General features: G+C 44.7%; 1 protein-coding gene across 1 annotated transcript in view; it reads left to right on the top strand.

Annotated features, from left to right (window-relative positions):
- NT5DC1 (5'-nucleotidase domain containing 1) overlaps positions 1–16054 on the top strand; it is a 1423540-nt gene extending 1407486 nt beyond the window's left edge. Inside the window, exon 13 of the mRNA XM_086927341.1 lies at positions 15617–16054. Within this exon, the coding sequence (XP_086783467.1) occupies positions 15617–15660 (44 nt within the window). The 3' untranslated portion in view covers positions 15661–16054. The remainder of the gene's footprint in view (positions 1–15616) is intronic.
- The last annotated feature ends 546 nt before the right edge of the window (positions 16055–16600 follow it).

The raw sequence follows: 16600 nt of genomic DNA, 5'->3' as shown, positions 1-16600 counted from the left end.
GGGTTATGATCACTATAAACGCTTGCTTGCCCTCCTCCCATAAATGACTATGAATCAGATTTTGTGAGACAAAGATGTAGTCAATAATCGAATCGCATCCTCTATCTGTGTAAGTCGCCATTTTCTGTGTATGGAGACGCATTACAGAGGCCACTGGATAGCTAATAGCTGAATAACATGATACCTCTTTGATTCTGATGCTGAACAACACCCATCATATCATGAACATTAAAAGGGTTATATGATATGAAGGCAGATGTGACCCCAGCTTTGCATGAAAATCTGCAGCTAGCAACCATTTATCATCTTTATTGAGCGGTAACTAGCTCATATTATATTAATAAATTCAAATAACCAACGGTTGTTAAGTTATTCCTAATGGGGAAATAAATAATCATTGTAAAAATCAATTAAAACCAACCTAAAATTATTTGACCAGACAAGATAAAATGCCTGAACATTCCCACTGTCAGCCATGATCGGCTTAATAAAACAATCCAACGTTATCCTAAATCAGGTTGTTAGTCCCGCCCTAGCTTGTCCAGAAACAGAGGGGAGCGCTCGCAAAGCATAACAGTTAAAACCATCACAATGAACATGACTAGTTGCCAGGTTTCCTGAAGTAGGACAATATCCAAAAGGCTGATGTATCCAACCCATTTATCTAGACTTCATTTAGCCATTAAACACCCTATGGTCCAACTTATTAGCTTTACACCCATGTCATCACAAATGGTAGATGAGACAACCTGGTGTCTGGTCAGCACAAGAGACTCCAAATGGCTAACAAGGGAGCCTGATTCAGCCATTGAATAGCATATGGAAGAAGTGCTAATTTCAGCTGATGTTTCTAAGGGCATGGTGCTTGAAAGAGTAAAATGATACACTTGGCGCCTTTGTCAGTCATTAACCAACGAATCAGAAAGGGAGAAGAAATAATTAGTAGTCACTCATTTGAAAGCAAGATACAGATGAGGGGCAGGTCAGACATGCGTAACAGGTTTATGTAAGGCTGGTATCATGTGTCTATAAAAGAAAAAAAGATCAGGAACCCAGGGTGATGGATTCAGAGACCTAGTTTGTGTGTTATGGTCACTGCAAAACACACAAACTAGGTCTCTGAATCCATCACCCTGGGTTCCTGATCTTTTGCTACATGTAACTGGAGGCTGACCTAGTTTTGTTTATCCTCCTTCTCCCTCTGTTTCTCAACCACTATAAAAGAAAAAAGCCCAAAGGAAAAGCTTCACCTGTCCTGAAGTAATCAATCCCCTCCTTGATTGATGCACGGTATCCCCAGCTGTGAAGAGATGTCCAAAATTCACAATAATACAATATCCATTAAAACATTGTGTTGAAGGCCAACTCATCCAACTCCGTGCACAAAGCGCATATTGTTAAAGTAGCGAATATCATATTTGCTGGTCTTGTGCAAGCAATGGATAAAATGTATTTTATAATGAAGCACTTGATTCTGTTGCTTAGTTGAAAAATGTGAGTGGGGTCAGTAAATGTGCAGCTTTGCAGTGGCCCACAGGGGACTGGGACTCTGGGCCCCCAAAGTCCGTTTTTCAGCCTTTGCATGGCGGTCGGACCGCCATGAAAAGGCTGTTGGAAATGTACATCTTAATCCCAACAGCGGTACCTGCCTTCATCATTAGCAATTATGAGTCTGAGCGCCGCCCCATCGGGATCAGTAGATCCTGTCAGAGATGGGGGTCTTCCCTCAGATGGCTGCCAGTCCGACCGCATGCAACAGATTGTGGCGGTCGGACTGAAGGCATGTCTGTCAGGCGGTCTGTCCGACATCATAATGAGGCCCTAAGTCCTATTTCAAGCAGCAGACGCAAAGAGCCCCCTTGTGGTGTATGAGTGTTTTGTGAGACTTATACATTCCACATCATATCATGAGAGGAAAATACTGGGCCTATTAGGGCAGAGAGATATTGTTCGATGTGGAATTCAAATGGAACAGGGTCTGTTGGAGACGAAGGAATGTCTATTGGTCCTCGGAATAGAAGCGTGTGTGGAGGTGGTGGGGTGTTGCACATCTGCCTGTTAGGAAGTGCAGTAGCAGAAAGATGTTGGTTTAAGTGCTCACCAAACTTGAAGTCAAATCAAAGAAAGGCTCACCCATATGGAGCTTGTGTCAATATTGTGCATTATGTGCTAGACAGGTGAAGACTGAAAGGATGCTGGTGCTCAGTTGACATCATCCCAGTATGTCCATATCCAAAAATGCAATAACTTCTTATTGCATGTATGGAAGTTACAGTGTTGATTTGGTATTCCATATCCCATTGAGTGTTTCTCTTTCTAGTGTGTACTCACTCGGACATTGGGTTCCCTTTCCTTCGTGGACAGGTATTAGGTTCTGTAATTATATTCTTGAACCAGCAAAATGGAGGTTCCTGTTCAAGTGTGGGTGTGTTACATGTCATTAAGAGACTTTCACCCTGCCCCCTTGCTAGTGTTTGAGTTTCCTGACTATGTAGTTCCCCCTTGATCCTTTTCTCATTTCTTCTGTCCTAGACGAGTGTGTATAGTCTATTTTTGATTTTATGTAGACTTGAGTAGAGTTGTTGGTGAATGGTGACAGTGTGGGTCTAAGTGCTGGATGTTAGATGGCATTGAATGCAGACAGTACTGGAGAACGTGTAGGTAAGGTAGCCTGACGAGCATAGCTCATCTTCTAGACTGGATGCCCTACGCTGCTGTCCTCCAAATCTAATATCACCAGTACCATCATCACTTCATTCTTTTAGAGCTGGGCCATACATGATCTCAGGGAGCGGCCTTGAACAGTGCATCAATGGAGACCGTATAGAGGTGTGGCGGTGGACAATGGAAGGGGCGGAAGAGGTTGAAAGGAGAGAGGGAACAGTGAAGAGAGCAGAATGTGGATTGGTGCATGAGGGCTGGGATGGGAGGAGGTAACATGGTTTGTGATAGATAGGTGGAGTAATAGAGGAGATGTCCAGGGTCAGGGAGAGGAAGGGAGTAGTAGAGAGTGTGGAATACAATGTATTCAGTTGCGTCTTATTATTCTTAGTAGGGTAGAGTGTGTTCGAGTATATCTATATGTGGTGATGTATGTTCCGGTTGTCAGAGTGCATTAACTAGGGTGCATTTTGTTTGGATGTGCATGAGTTTTGAATAGGAGCACTATGGTGGGTGTCTTCTCATTTTGTGAGGGATATCATGTGTGGCTATGGTGGGTGTGCTGTGAGTGCACATGGTGCAAGGTTACCTGCATTGGCGCTAGTCAGCTAATGTTAGCGGCACGCTAGGGAAAATACAGGGGTGTGTCGTATTCTTGTAACTATAGCACATTCCTGCATTTTTTAAATATCGGAGCGCGGCGCTACCAAATTTGCCGCAGCTCCGCACTCCAACATTTCCTTGCAAATATGTTCCGTAGTGTCAAGGGGCCGTTACATGGGCATTCCCATGCAACCACCCACCCTTTTTGACGCACAACTCGATTTGCCAAAAATGTAAAACAGGGTTTTGTATAAAGAATAACGCTTTTTGAAACCAGGCATTAAAAGGAGAAATTATTTCATTTCTCCTTTCTTTTCTGATTTTGCATGTGTGCTGCACTGTACACCATGCATACAAACTAGGAAAAGTTTTTAAAGTTGTCAAGTCATAGTATTTTGCACTGCAAGGGAATCCTTCCAGTACAAAACCAATGCTAGACTCTCGCACATATGCTTGCACTGTGGCGCAAAGGTGTGTGCGTGGCGCACAGAAGCAAAATTCTACGCCGGCATGAGGGAGAGGGGAGGAGAGAGCCATATCTCTGTGGATATGGTGTTCTCATGCTCCCTCCCTGTCACCAAACGCAGCACAGTGTTCTTGGGACACTTTGGGGGTACTGCCTATAATTAGAAGTTGTGTCACATGAATGTAAATCTAAGAAGCCTTCTGGCTAAGGGGAGGTATTGTTAATGCCACCATGGACTGTACAGTAGGAAACAAGGTGGTGGGAGATATTGTCTAGTCCTATGCTTTCCAGCGGCAAGGCCAAACTGTGCTTTAAGATTTCCTATATTATATGTTGCACGCATAGATCCTGTGTTCGTAATGAGGCACCGCGTGAACTTCTGTATCGAATTGTTATTAATTGTTTTTAAAACTGGTAAGTCTGGCCTCGAAATTCTGACAGATCTAGTGCCAACACTGGTACTGTATCTGTGTAAAAACAAGGGACCGCTAGACTAGCCCTCACTCTTCCCCGTTCTCTTCTCTTTCATCTTTCCTCATTCTTTTTTCCACCTCTCCTCTTTTCTGCTTTATTGTTTACTGGGGTTAGGCCCTTTATACTCAGATCACCTTAATAACCTCACCTCACGTTTTTGGTATGCGTTATGATTGCCTCACAAATATCTTATGATAACCCTGGTACAGTATTAGGTCAAATCTAGACAAGACGATGAGGGTCAACTACTGTGTGCACTGGAAAGCTATTTGTTGATAATCCACAACCTATTCATTTACTGTGAACAAGCTCAACTTCTAGTGGTTCATCATCACCAACCACTCCTCACTCTATATACACTAGTCCAGAAGGAGTGTTTAAGTATTAAAACAAGTAATTATTATAACACTTCAAAACCATGAAAAAAGTCCCAAAGAAAATCTTCCAGTAGTATGATGTGCAGTTCTTTTCTTTTATTCAGTCAATTCATCAATGTCAGCCAACTCGACAAATAGTTAATACAATTAACAGCTGACGCATTTCGTCCCCATCCGGAACATCATCAGGGCTGTAAAGTAAAGTATATATAATCATAATCCAAATAGTACATTGCAGTTTAACCACATATACATAAAAAAGAGCGGAACATGCAATCTGTATTCTGCCTATTTAACAATCTAAGCACCCTCTTCATAGGCCTGCACAATGAGCCACACCTAAATTCATAATATGGAGAAACAAAGCAAACAGAAAGTTGATTTCTAACATTACATCTTTGTCTTAGTAGATCCCGCAATATCAGTTTCCCTATATTGGGAGAGTCTAAGGGTAGCATCTTAAATCTATTCATATATGTTCAATGTATGTATAACAAGCTATGCCCTATGTGAAAAACCACCAGGAATAAAGACCCCGTAATCTCACCTCCAGCTAATTCAAATCCACAGGTCGATATCTGCCCTTGTGTCTTATTTCTGTTTTAATCAATTGGTCCCAAATGCGAAAACTCTCTGTAAAAAACTAAAATTATAAATAACACGTGTCCTAAATTCACTTGACGGACTCAGCATCTCTATAACTCTACTCTAATAGTATCGCCGTAATCAAGCGATGACTAAAAACCCTTAGCTTACCTTAGTTAATGTTTGTCCACTTTCCAACACATGAACCGTATCTGTGATCAAATAATTCCTTCCTAGTGCCCAAATCTGATACCCATCTTAAATCATGTACACAAATCCTGCTATATACAACAAGAGTGAATATTAGTTGGTTTACATCCTATTATTACTACAGCAAAAAGACCTCAATACATATCCACCTCTGATCCCCATCAGCTCACCATAAGCACTTCTTATTAAACAATCCAAGGGTAATCCCATAGGCTAACTCCATACTTCAGTCGCTAAAATTCTTAAGGAGATTGATGTGAAAACATTTAGACAGTACTATTTCTGAGGTCCCAAAGTCGCTACTGTCCTTCCAATCTAATGTTACCAGTACCATCACCACTTCATTCTTTTAGAGCTGGGCCATACATGATCTCAGGGAGCGGCCTCGAACAGTGCATTGATGGAGAACATATAGAGGTATGGCGGTGGACAATGGAAGGGGCGGCAGAGGATTAAAGGAGAGCGGGCACAACAGAGGAGAGCAGAATGTAGATTGGTGCATGAGGGCTGGGATGGGATGAGGCAACATGGTTTGTGATAGATAGGTGGAGTAATAGAGGAGATGTCCAGGGTTGGGGAGAGGAAGGGAGTAATAGAGAGTAAAGTTTAGTGACTCTAGTTATTATGTTAAAATATTGGACAATCCAATTAAGGAAATGATAAGATGTATTTCGGAGAGATTGTACTCCTGGAAGGAGGAGGGATTAATTGATGAGGCAGAATATAAATATCTGAATGTAATTCACCCGACCTCCCCCTTTATTTACGTGCTACCAAAAATACACAAATCCAAAGCAGACCCCCCCCCCCACCCGGGAGACCAATAGTGTCTAGTATGGGAAGTGCAAAGGAACATTTGTGTGAATTAGTTGATGGCTTTCTAAAACCTCTAGTGGTAAATCCGTCATTTTATATTCTCAACACAATGGACATCTTGAATATATTACAGGATTTTAAATGGGAGGAAGGAATGATATTGGAAAGGGGCGACCACTCGGTCCCGCCGAACGTATGGTTGGGTGCCCCGATCCCCCCGGGAAACCATTTTTGGCGGGGGGGCGTGTCTCGGCTGGTATGCCCGAAGCGGCGTAGCCGGAGCGCGCCTTTTCCCGCCCAAGAGGGGTTGTCCTAGACACCTACACCGATGACCACGCCCAGTAGGCGTACTGGAGGAGGGTACACGCCCTCCCGAAGAAGAATAAATAGAGCGGGAATCCGAAGAAGCGTCCTCTTGTTCCTGTGCTCTGAAGGCTGCACCCACTCATTGCTCGTGAGCCCTCGACGGAACAAGCGGCAATTTTGAGAACTTGTAATTCTTGTGTTTCTCTTTCAGGGAATTTAAAGCGAAGGATCCAGGACCGTGTTGATCGACTCGGAGCGGATAATCGAAACCATGTCTGGCAAGAAGGCAGGAAAGGGTTCCGAGACAGACAAGGTGCTACGCATGTTGGTGAACAGAATAGCGGGCATGGAACGTAAAGTCGGACAGGTCCCAGCGCTTGGTCGAGATTTGGCGGTCGTCAAGAAGCAACTGGCCGCAATGAACAAGCCTGGTAACCCGAAGAAGGTAATAGGCCCGGCCTTGCCGGGAGTCGTCCCCGAGGGTAGAGGGAAACGGGTCAAGAGGAGGGCAGTTGCAGGGTAGGTTCCGGTCCCTGAGGTGCCCCCGGTCACCCCTGCCATACCAGCTAATGACCCGGTACCAACCCCAGACGCGGGTCAACCGATTCCGGTTGTGATTACGCCCGCTAACGATGAGAATATGCCTCCTGAATTGGCCACCCAGTTGGCCGCATGGCTCAATAAGAAGGCAGGGGGTGCTACGGCGCCCGGAGACACGGCCAAAGAGGCCAAATTACTAATCCAGCAGTTGCGGCAGTCGCGAGATGCCGCGAAGGCGAATCTCCCTCTTGTTTCCCCACAGGTGATACCGGAAGGACCGGCGGCTGGTCGCGAGAAAACGTCGGGAACAACGACCGAACCGGGTAAGCTCGCTTTGCCGCTGGCGGGGGAGGGCTCATTACCCTCAAGACGGGAGAGGGTGGTACAACATATCCCGATTGCCACAAAAGAATTGATATGGGCGGACAAGTATGTCAATATGTTTTCGTCATTAACTGACCATCGTGAGATGGAATATGCTAAAACACAGAAGGATTTGTGGCACCCGAGCGTCTGGCGCGCCAAGATGGCGGAGTTCAGGGTGGAGGAGACAATAACGAATTGGGCAAAGGCCTTTGCAATGTTTACTGCGATTATTGGTGAACGTAAGCCCGAGGTATTGACTGAACTGTCTTGTTATCAAGCCCGTATAATGGATTTTTATGAAATGTATGAGGAGGACGAATGGAAAGGTTACGACATGAAATTCCGTAAAGCGAAAGAGTATGATTCCTCTCTGACATGGGACTGCCTCGACTCAATTTCTTGGCATAAGCATTTCCTGCCTGGGACGGCAGGGACACCCTCGCCAGGTGGGAATGGGTCGGGGGTTTCCCGCCAAAAGCCCGCGGTGCCCTTTCGAGCAGGCGCCGGTGGTGATCACCAGCCGAAAACCGGCGGGAATGGTGGAAAGCGGGGGGTCTGTTGGGGCTTCAATCGAGGCAACTGTAACAGACCGCAGGGTACATGTAGGTTCAAGCATGTGTGTGCGGGCTGTGGGAATTCCTCACACCCGGAGAGTTCATGTAGATCGAAGAATAGCGGGTCGGGAGGTAAAGGAGGGTCTAAGCAAGACTGAGGTGGATCATTGTGAACAATTGCCTACTCCCGTTGATCTCATGGCTATGACTCCTTGGTTAAACAAATACCCTGATCATGTCTCTGCTGGGGTGTTGCGGAAGGGATTCTTATATGGCTTCCACATCCCGGCGGGGGATTTTCGGGGGGAACCGTTTTGTAAAAACCAGCTATCAGCACAGCATAATCCAGGTGTGGTGGCGAGAAAAATTGCTAAAGAAATAAGCCTAGGCCGAGTGGCAGGGCCCTTTCAGCGCCCGCCAGTGGCGGGTTTCATCTGTTCCCCATTAGGGGTGGTCCCGAAGAAGGACCCAGGGGAGTTTAGGCTGATCCATAATCTGTCTGCTCCAAGGGGTCTCTCGGTGAACGATGCTATTGACCCAGAAGTCTGTTCGGTGCGGTACGCATCATTCGATGATGCCGTCAACATGTTAAATCGCCTGGGCCCCGGGGCGCTGATGGCAAAATCAGATATCGAATCAGCGTTCCGGTTGCTCCCGGTACATCCAAAAGATCAGCGTTTGCTAGGTTTTGCATTCCAAGGGAGTTATTACATGGATAAATGCATGCCGATGGGTTGCTCCATTTCCTGTGCCTATTTTGAAAAATTCAGCTGTTTTTTAGAGTGGGCATTCACCGAGGCCACAGGGCATAGGCATGTGATGCATTATCTAGATGACTTTCTGTTCTTGGGAGCAGCCGGCGACACGAAATGTGCGCAGGCGCTACAGGACTTTTGCATCCTCATGAGGGATTTTGGAGTGCCATTGGCACCAGGTAAGACGGTTGGACCATCTACTTCACTGGAGTTTCTGGGAATTGAGCTCGATTCTGTGGAGGGATGTTTCCGTTTGCCAGTGGGAAAGGTAGCTAAATTTAGGGCTTCCCTGGAACTTTGCCTTAGTAAGGAGAAAGTGACCCTGCACCAGTTACAGCAAACAGTGGGTCAGCTTAACTTTGCCTTAAGGGTAATACCAATGGCCCGCCCCTTTTCACGCTCTATTGCACAAGCTATGGTTGGTCTCAAAGAAGGACACCACCGCACAAGACTGTCTGCAGAGGTTCGCCAGGATATGCGCATTTGGTTGGCATTTATGGCAGACTTCAACGGTCGAGTAGTGTGGAACAAGCCGCCAGCGTCTTCGGACGAGCTGGGTTTGTGAACTGACTCGGCGGGGAGCGTGGGATTTGGCTCCATCTTTTGGTAACCGATGGTCGGCGCAAACATGGCCGGCGTGGTGGCACTCCTGCGGTCTCACAAGTAACATTGGGTTCCTGGAGCTATTCCCTATTTTTGTTGCTCTGATGGCATGGCCGGACGAGTTCAGAGACCGCTCTGTGGTATTTTGGTCTGATAATATGACTGTTGCCGAATGCATTAACAATCAGGCAGCACGCTGCAAATGGATCTTAAGATTGTTGAAGGAAGTTGTGCTGCTCTGCATGAGACTGAATCTACAGTTCAGGGCGAAACATGTGCCGGGTGTACTGAATCATGCGGCTGATGCACTCTCTCGTTCACATATGCAGGCGTTCGGGGGTTATCTACCTACAGCGGACCTAGCGGCGGCACCATTTCCTGAAGCACTCTGGGTAATCGGTGCCCCGGATTACAAGACCTCGTGGCAGCAAGCTTAGCCCCCAGGACGAGGAAGGCATACGAAGGAGCGTTTCGTTCCTATTGTGCATTTTTGGGCCTGACAGGGAATCAGAACTGGGGTCAGGAGGATTCTTTCCTAGGGTTCCTGGTAGCACTGCACAGAGAAGGCCGATCAGCGGCAACGGCCAATAGACACAGGGCGGCCATTTCGTTTATGGCGCAGGTGCATGGCATCAAAGACCCAACAGGTTCCTTTTTGGCGAAAAAAGCCCTTCGCGGCTGGCAGCGCCTCGAGGGTCGCAAGCAAGATGAGAGGCGCCCGATTGGCTTAGAAAGGTTGTCCCTACTCATGGCGAAACTAGTCGTGACATGCTCCTCCTAATTCGAAGCAGTTCTGTTCCGGGCAGCTTTCGCATTAGCGTTCCATGGGGCTATGCGGGTGAGCGAGCTGGTCGCAAGGAATAAGAAAGATGTGGAGGGAGGCTTGTGCAGGGATCACATCCTAATTAGGGGTGATTCGATGGTAGTCACGATAGCTAGGTCCAAGACTGACCAGGGAGCTATGGGAAACAGTGTTGTTGTGCAGCGCATGCGAGGGTCCCCCACGTGCCCGATAATGTGTATAGAGGAATACTTGGCACTGAGGGCGGATACATGGGGGGGGAGTTTGCTGAGGCACAACGATGGCACCCCACTGACGAGATTTCAGTTCCAGAGGGTGCTAGCACTGACAATCGCTGCGGCGGGCATGGACCCGTGCGATTTTGGGACCCACTCCTTTAGGATAGGGGCTGCTACTGAGGCTACATGCAGGGGTCAGAGTGCTGAGGAAGTGAAACAATTGGGACGATGGTCCTCGAATTGCTTCAAAAGGTATGTGCGATTGCACATGTTGGGAAGTCAAGTGACATGCACTCACGCTTCTTGTCTTTTGTTTGAATTACAGTTTCGCGAGCATATCATGCGGGCGGAATCTGCAGTCGACCCAGTACCAGGAGACCAGCGGTCATGGATCACCGTCTGAGGAGAGAGTGGTTTGGGTCGTGGGCCACTCATACGTGAGGCAGGCCGGGGACGTATTCAAAGCAGGTGACGCGACTCGCGCAGCTGGGGAATACCGGTACAGAGTGGCCTTCCACGGAAGGGGCGGGCTCTGTATTGACCAATTCGAATCTTTTGTTGAGGGTCTCCTAGGGCGGCAGAGGTCACCGCCATCTATAGTCATAGCACACCTAGGGGGCAATGACTTGGTGAATCTGGGTAGACGAGTATTGTTCGAGCAAGTTTTGTCTGCCGTTAGCTGGTTGGCAAAAAGAATCCCGGGGTGCACGATTGCCTGGTCCCACATGATTCCCAGGAAAGTATGATGGGGGGGCCTTTCGGTGTCAGCACTGAACCATTCGGTGAAAAAGGTTAACAATAAAATTGGTAGATTGTTTCGCTCTGCACAGTTGCATAGTATTCCTCATGGGTGTATTCGGGGTGATCACATGTATCTGCATGATGGGGTACACCTGACCCGGGAGGGGAATGTTTTACTCATAGGAGACTTCAAAGCATGGCTACGGGGTTTGAGGAAGCATGACCTTTAGGAGGAGTCTGGGGGGGCCGGATAGCCGGTCAACTATCCGGCCTGTGGCGGTAAGGTCATGATCGGTGAGCAGTAAATTTCAAGGTCCCTAGAGTGGGGTGCCACCCAATATGGATGGGAGCGCCCGGGGGGAGGCGGCCATTGGCCCCTCCCACTGGGAGGCGGAACCCACTAAGGATGAGTCGCCTAAGGGGAGACGGCCATAGGCCCCTTCCAGGGGAGGAGGCGGCTATATGCCCCTCCTACGAATTTCCCGGGGCCCGGATATCCGCGACGGCGGATAGAGAGTGTGGGGATGGGGGGGGGGGGGAGTTCACGCTGTCCTTCCTACAGATACCTCACACAGGAGCTCGGACGACCTTTAAGATGGCGTCGAGCGGAAAGGGGGGCCCCCAACAAGACAAAGGAAATGACAGTTGGCAATGAGGGTACAGTCCTCTGCGCATTCGCCATTCACACCGTGAGGGCGACAGTTTTGGTAGTAGGGATCTGACACCGGTTAAGACCTTGCCGTTGGCCCTTAATGCTAGGATGTACAATTTTAATTTAGAATGTATGCATTTGCAGGATGTTAGACTCGGCTAGGAAACCTTTGTATTAGAGATTTGTTAAGGTTAGCCAAAGAACATGTCTTCATCGTAATGTAATAAATGTAAAATTGTACATGATTATGAAACTTTTATTTAATGTTTTAATTTTGTTTCATATTTTAATAAATACGGCCGGGAGGGTGACTCCCTCCCGCCTTCCAAAAGTTCAGAACTGCGTCCGACTTCCCATCCTTGGGGATTGTGTTGGGAGGGGGTGACGGGCATCCCGGCCATATGATTACCCTAGACGTAGTTGGATTGTACACTTGCATTAATAATAACAGAGGTGAACAGGCAGTTAATCACTTTTTAGGTAGTCGCAGTGCCAGTGTACGAGATCACTCCAGAATGCTGGTAGAAATGAGTGTTCTAATTTTGAAGAATAATAATTTTTTTTCAATGATGAATGGTACCATCAGGTGAGAGGGACGGCCACGGGCTGCAGCTTTGCTCCCTCTTACGCCAACCTTTTTATGGGTTGGTTTGAGAGGGAGATTGCCTGGGGAAGGGGGGCCTCAAGATGGACGGATTTTTTCTTATTTTGGGCCCGTTTCATCGATGATATTTTGATGATTGGGAGAGGCTTTCAGACAGAGCAACTGGAATATTTCAGCTCCCTTAACCAGAATGATTTTAATGTTAGATTCACCATTAACTACAGTACCGAGAAAATCGAATACTTAGACGTGGAAATAGGTGTCAATAGAGATGGGTTTAGCAGTAAATTGTTTAGGAAAAGTATGGCTACTAATTCAGTATTACATCCTTCATCAGTGATCACAGGAATCCCATATGGGGGAAATGTTTCGAGTACTCAGGAACTGCAGTTTAGATCGTGACTTTAGAATTGAACTGGACCATCTTCAAAGCAGACTAAGTAAGAGGGGTTACAGGACAAGTAACCTGTCAAAGCGAAGGAAAGGGTGTTAAAAATTAAAAGAGAATGAACTTTGGTACAAAAGACCAAAACAGAATCCAAAAAGCGTGTAACTTTTGTCACGACTTACTGTGTACAAAAGGATATGATTATTAAAGCACTTGGTAAAAAATGTAATTTATTGAGGGGGGTGCCAGGCCTATTGGAGCTCGTAGGAGAAAGACCAGTGGTAACTTATAAAAGATGTTCGACTATTAAAAAAAAGGTGTCTAGAAATGATGTTCAACCTATTAGTCCACCTAATTCAATTTTGTTACTACAGCCTCCAAAAGGTTTTTATGTTTGTGGATCCTGCAATGTGTGTGGTTTAGGTATTAATAAGACTAAAGACTTTATGTCTAATAGTGCTAACCGTTATTGTATCAATGAATTTATCAATTGCAACAGCATGGGAGTTATTTATGCTATTATATGTGCTTGTAAAAGAGTCTATATTGGAAGTACAAACAGGAACTTGAAAACTAGAATTCAGGAACACAGACGTGCAGTTATCAATCAAGATATTAGATCACCACTGTATGTACATACGGAGGCACAACATAGTACTCGGAAAAGGGTTCAGGTTTCATGGTATACAGAAGGTGATCCCTAATATCAGAGCGGGGGATTGGGAATTAAGGATCAGACAAGCAGAAGCCAGATGGATCAGTAAGTGTAAAACTGTCACACAAGGTTTGAACACTGATTCAGAACTACATTATTTTCTGACATATAGGTCCACGCGTCAGGGGTACTCTAATTTTTAAGACAACAAGTGCTGCTGTGTTGTTTAAATGAGAAGTTTTGAATAACGTCCAAGTTGTGTTGTCTAGATTAGGGATGAGGAGATGTTGTCTGAGCAGAGTCAAGGAGACGATTACCTTGGATAGGGTGACGGGAAACAACAGCTTAGAGGAACTATGGTTGTTGGATGTGAAAAGTACTATTGAATGGTGTTTTTAAGATGGTTGTCTGGTTCAGATAAGATGAGCCGATCACCCTTTGCAGGGTGATGAGTACTTGGGAAAAGGTGGATATCTTAGTATGAGTAAAATAGATGAGTTTGGAAAAGTTTTTTCATATGGAAGGGTTGATGCTACTATTGCTAATGACAGCATTGGCAATATAGGTTCAGTATGATTTAATTTCTTGCGAGGATTTTGACTAATGGAATACATTAAATTTAGCCGTTCATTGGAGCAGTTGATTACCTGTGGATTCATGATATGGCTGTAAGATAATATACCATGACATTAGCCCCCATTTCCTTTTGATTAATTTAAGATTTAACATATTACGCACATTAGGGCGTTTTAGCACACCCTATGTGTGGTTGGTATCTCGGGCATATAAAAGTGTTCTGTTTTTCAGACACGAACATGCTGATTGGCAGTGCATTGATCATGGACTATTTCCGGTAGGACGGAATGTTGTCAAGTTATCGGTGACGCCGGTCATAAACAATAGCGATGTGTTTTTCTTACACAGGAAGACAGTCTCACTTTGTGAGTCAATTATGCGTTAAGAATCGTCGCTGCTACTAATTATAAAAGTCGAATGGTTCAATATATATTTTTTAGGACTAATGAAAGGGAAAACACACGGGCGGACCACAGAGGGAAGCTGTGTTTTGAAAAGGAATTCAGGTTGTAGAAGTAGGTATACGTAATGGACCTACACAGTACTAGTGCAGCTATCTGACAGTATCGGACTAGAGAGGAAACATGTAGGCCCTTATTAGAGGCATTACGACGATTGGAGGATCAGGGGCAATGTTAGGGTGTACTATTGTGATTGGTTAAAGGGGAATTTAAAAGTGAGTGTGGAGGTCATTTTTACTTATTCCGAATTTATTGAGCCGAAAGCAAGAAACGCAGCAATATTCTGGATTAGAATGGTAAGATGGAAGGTTGTTTTTAGACTTTATTGGACATAGGCTCCGAAGAATAGGTGGTGGCTTTTTAGGACTATACTAAAGTATCTTCGTTATTTTGTTATAGTAGATATATGAAGTTCTGGTAAAGATTTGGGGACCTCAGAAATAGTACTGTCCAGATGTTTGCACATCAAGCTCTCTAAGAATTTGAGCGACTGGAATATGGAGTTAGCCTTGGATTTTTGAATAAGAAGTGCTTATAAGGTGAGCTGATGGGGATTAGAGGTGGATATGTATAGAGGTCTTATTGCTGTAGTAATAATAGAATTTAAACCAACTAATATTCACTCTTGTTGTATACAGCAGGATTGGTGTACATGATGAAGATGGGTTTCAGATTTGGATACTAAGAAGGAATTCTTTGATCACAGATACGGTTCAGGTGTTGGAAAGTGAATGAACATTAACTAAGGTGAGCTAAGGGTTTTCAGTCATCGCTTGATTACAGAGAATACTATAAAAGTAGAGTTATAGAGATGCTGAGTCTGTCAAGTGAATTTAGGACATGTGTTATTTATAATTTTGTTTTTGGCAGAGAGTTTTCACATTTGGGACCGATTGGTTAAAACAGAAATAAGACTCAAGGGCAGATATCGACCTGTGGATTCGAATTAGTTGGAGGTGAGATCACGGGGTCTTTATGCCTGGGGGTTTTTCACATAGGGCCTAGCTTGTTATACATACATTGAACATATATGAATAGATTTAAGATGAAACCCATAGACCCTCCCGATATAGGGAAACTGATATTGAGGGATCTACTAAGACAGAGATTTAATGTTAGAAATCAACTTTCTGTTTTAATATATGTTTCTTGTGAGGTTTGTTTGCATGTTTGGATTATGATTATATATTCTTTACTTTACAGCCCTGATGATGTCCCAGATGAGGACGAAATGCGTCTGCTCTTAATTGTATTACCTATTTGTCGAGTTGGCTGACATGGATGAATTGACTGAATAAAAGAAAAGAACTGCACATCATACTACTGGAAGATTTTCTTTGGGACTTTTTCATGATTTTGAAGTGTGATAATTACTTGTTTTAATACTTAAACGCTCCTTCTGGACTGGTCCGGTATTACTCTATGTATGTTTCTTTTGAAAAACAATAAAATATTTTGAAAAAAAATAGGATTTCCTCGAAATTTAAATCATACACACTTTAAATTCCTAAGAGGACACCTAGCTTATTTTCACTAACTCAGATATAGTGATCTTCTGAAATGAACTGGTTACTGTTAAAGAGGATGAAAATAGCTTCAAATTTACTTTTAAAAACTTAAATTAAATGCAACTACTAGCACAATTTTCACGTCTCTTTTATTTTACATTATTTATAGCTCTTGGTACAGCGCTACAGAAGCCCAGAGACATGGTTACAGAACACTCCACAGGAGATATAGTAATAAATAAGGAAAATATGTCTATCAAACTACAGTATTAAGCATGAGATATTGACAATAAAGAAAACCAATGTAAATTAAATGTTCATACCAAAGAGTTACAGAAATCAATATTGGGGTGCAATATTAAACAACATATAGTCAAATATACTTGTAAGTATTTAGCCATTTCAGGTAATGTGGCAAGTCGTAAAAACATTATAGTGGTGACATGGGAGCCAGTGGAGATGAAATAGCACGGAAAGATGTGATTTGGTGAGCAACCAAGTAAAGAGTAACCTGTACCTGTAAGATCTGTATTTCCACTGCTAAACGAACCAAAGAGTAAACAGTGACTAAATGTCTAGGAGAGAAAACAAAAGGAAAGGTTTCCCAGGAAGAGGTGGTTAAAAAGAGCACAATTTGTGTAGAGGAGAGATATTTTATTTCTAGAACCAAGCAAGCCTG

This window comes from Lissotriton vulgaris, chromosome 6 (assembly GCF_964263255.1).
Source record: "Lissotriton vulgaris chromosome 6, aLisVul1.2, whole genome shotgun sequence".
NCBI classification, from domain to species: Eukaryota; Metazoa; Chordata; class Amphibia; order Caudata; family Salamandridae; genus Lissotriton; species Lissotriton vulgaris.
This window is presented reverse-complemented; position numbering and strand designations above follow the sequence as displayed.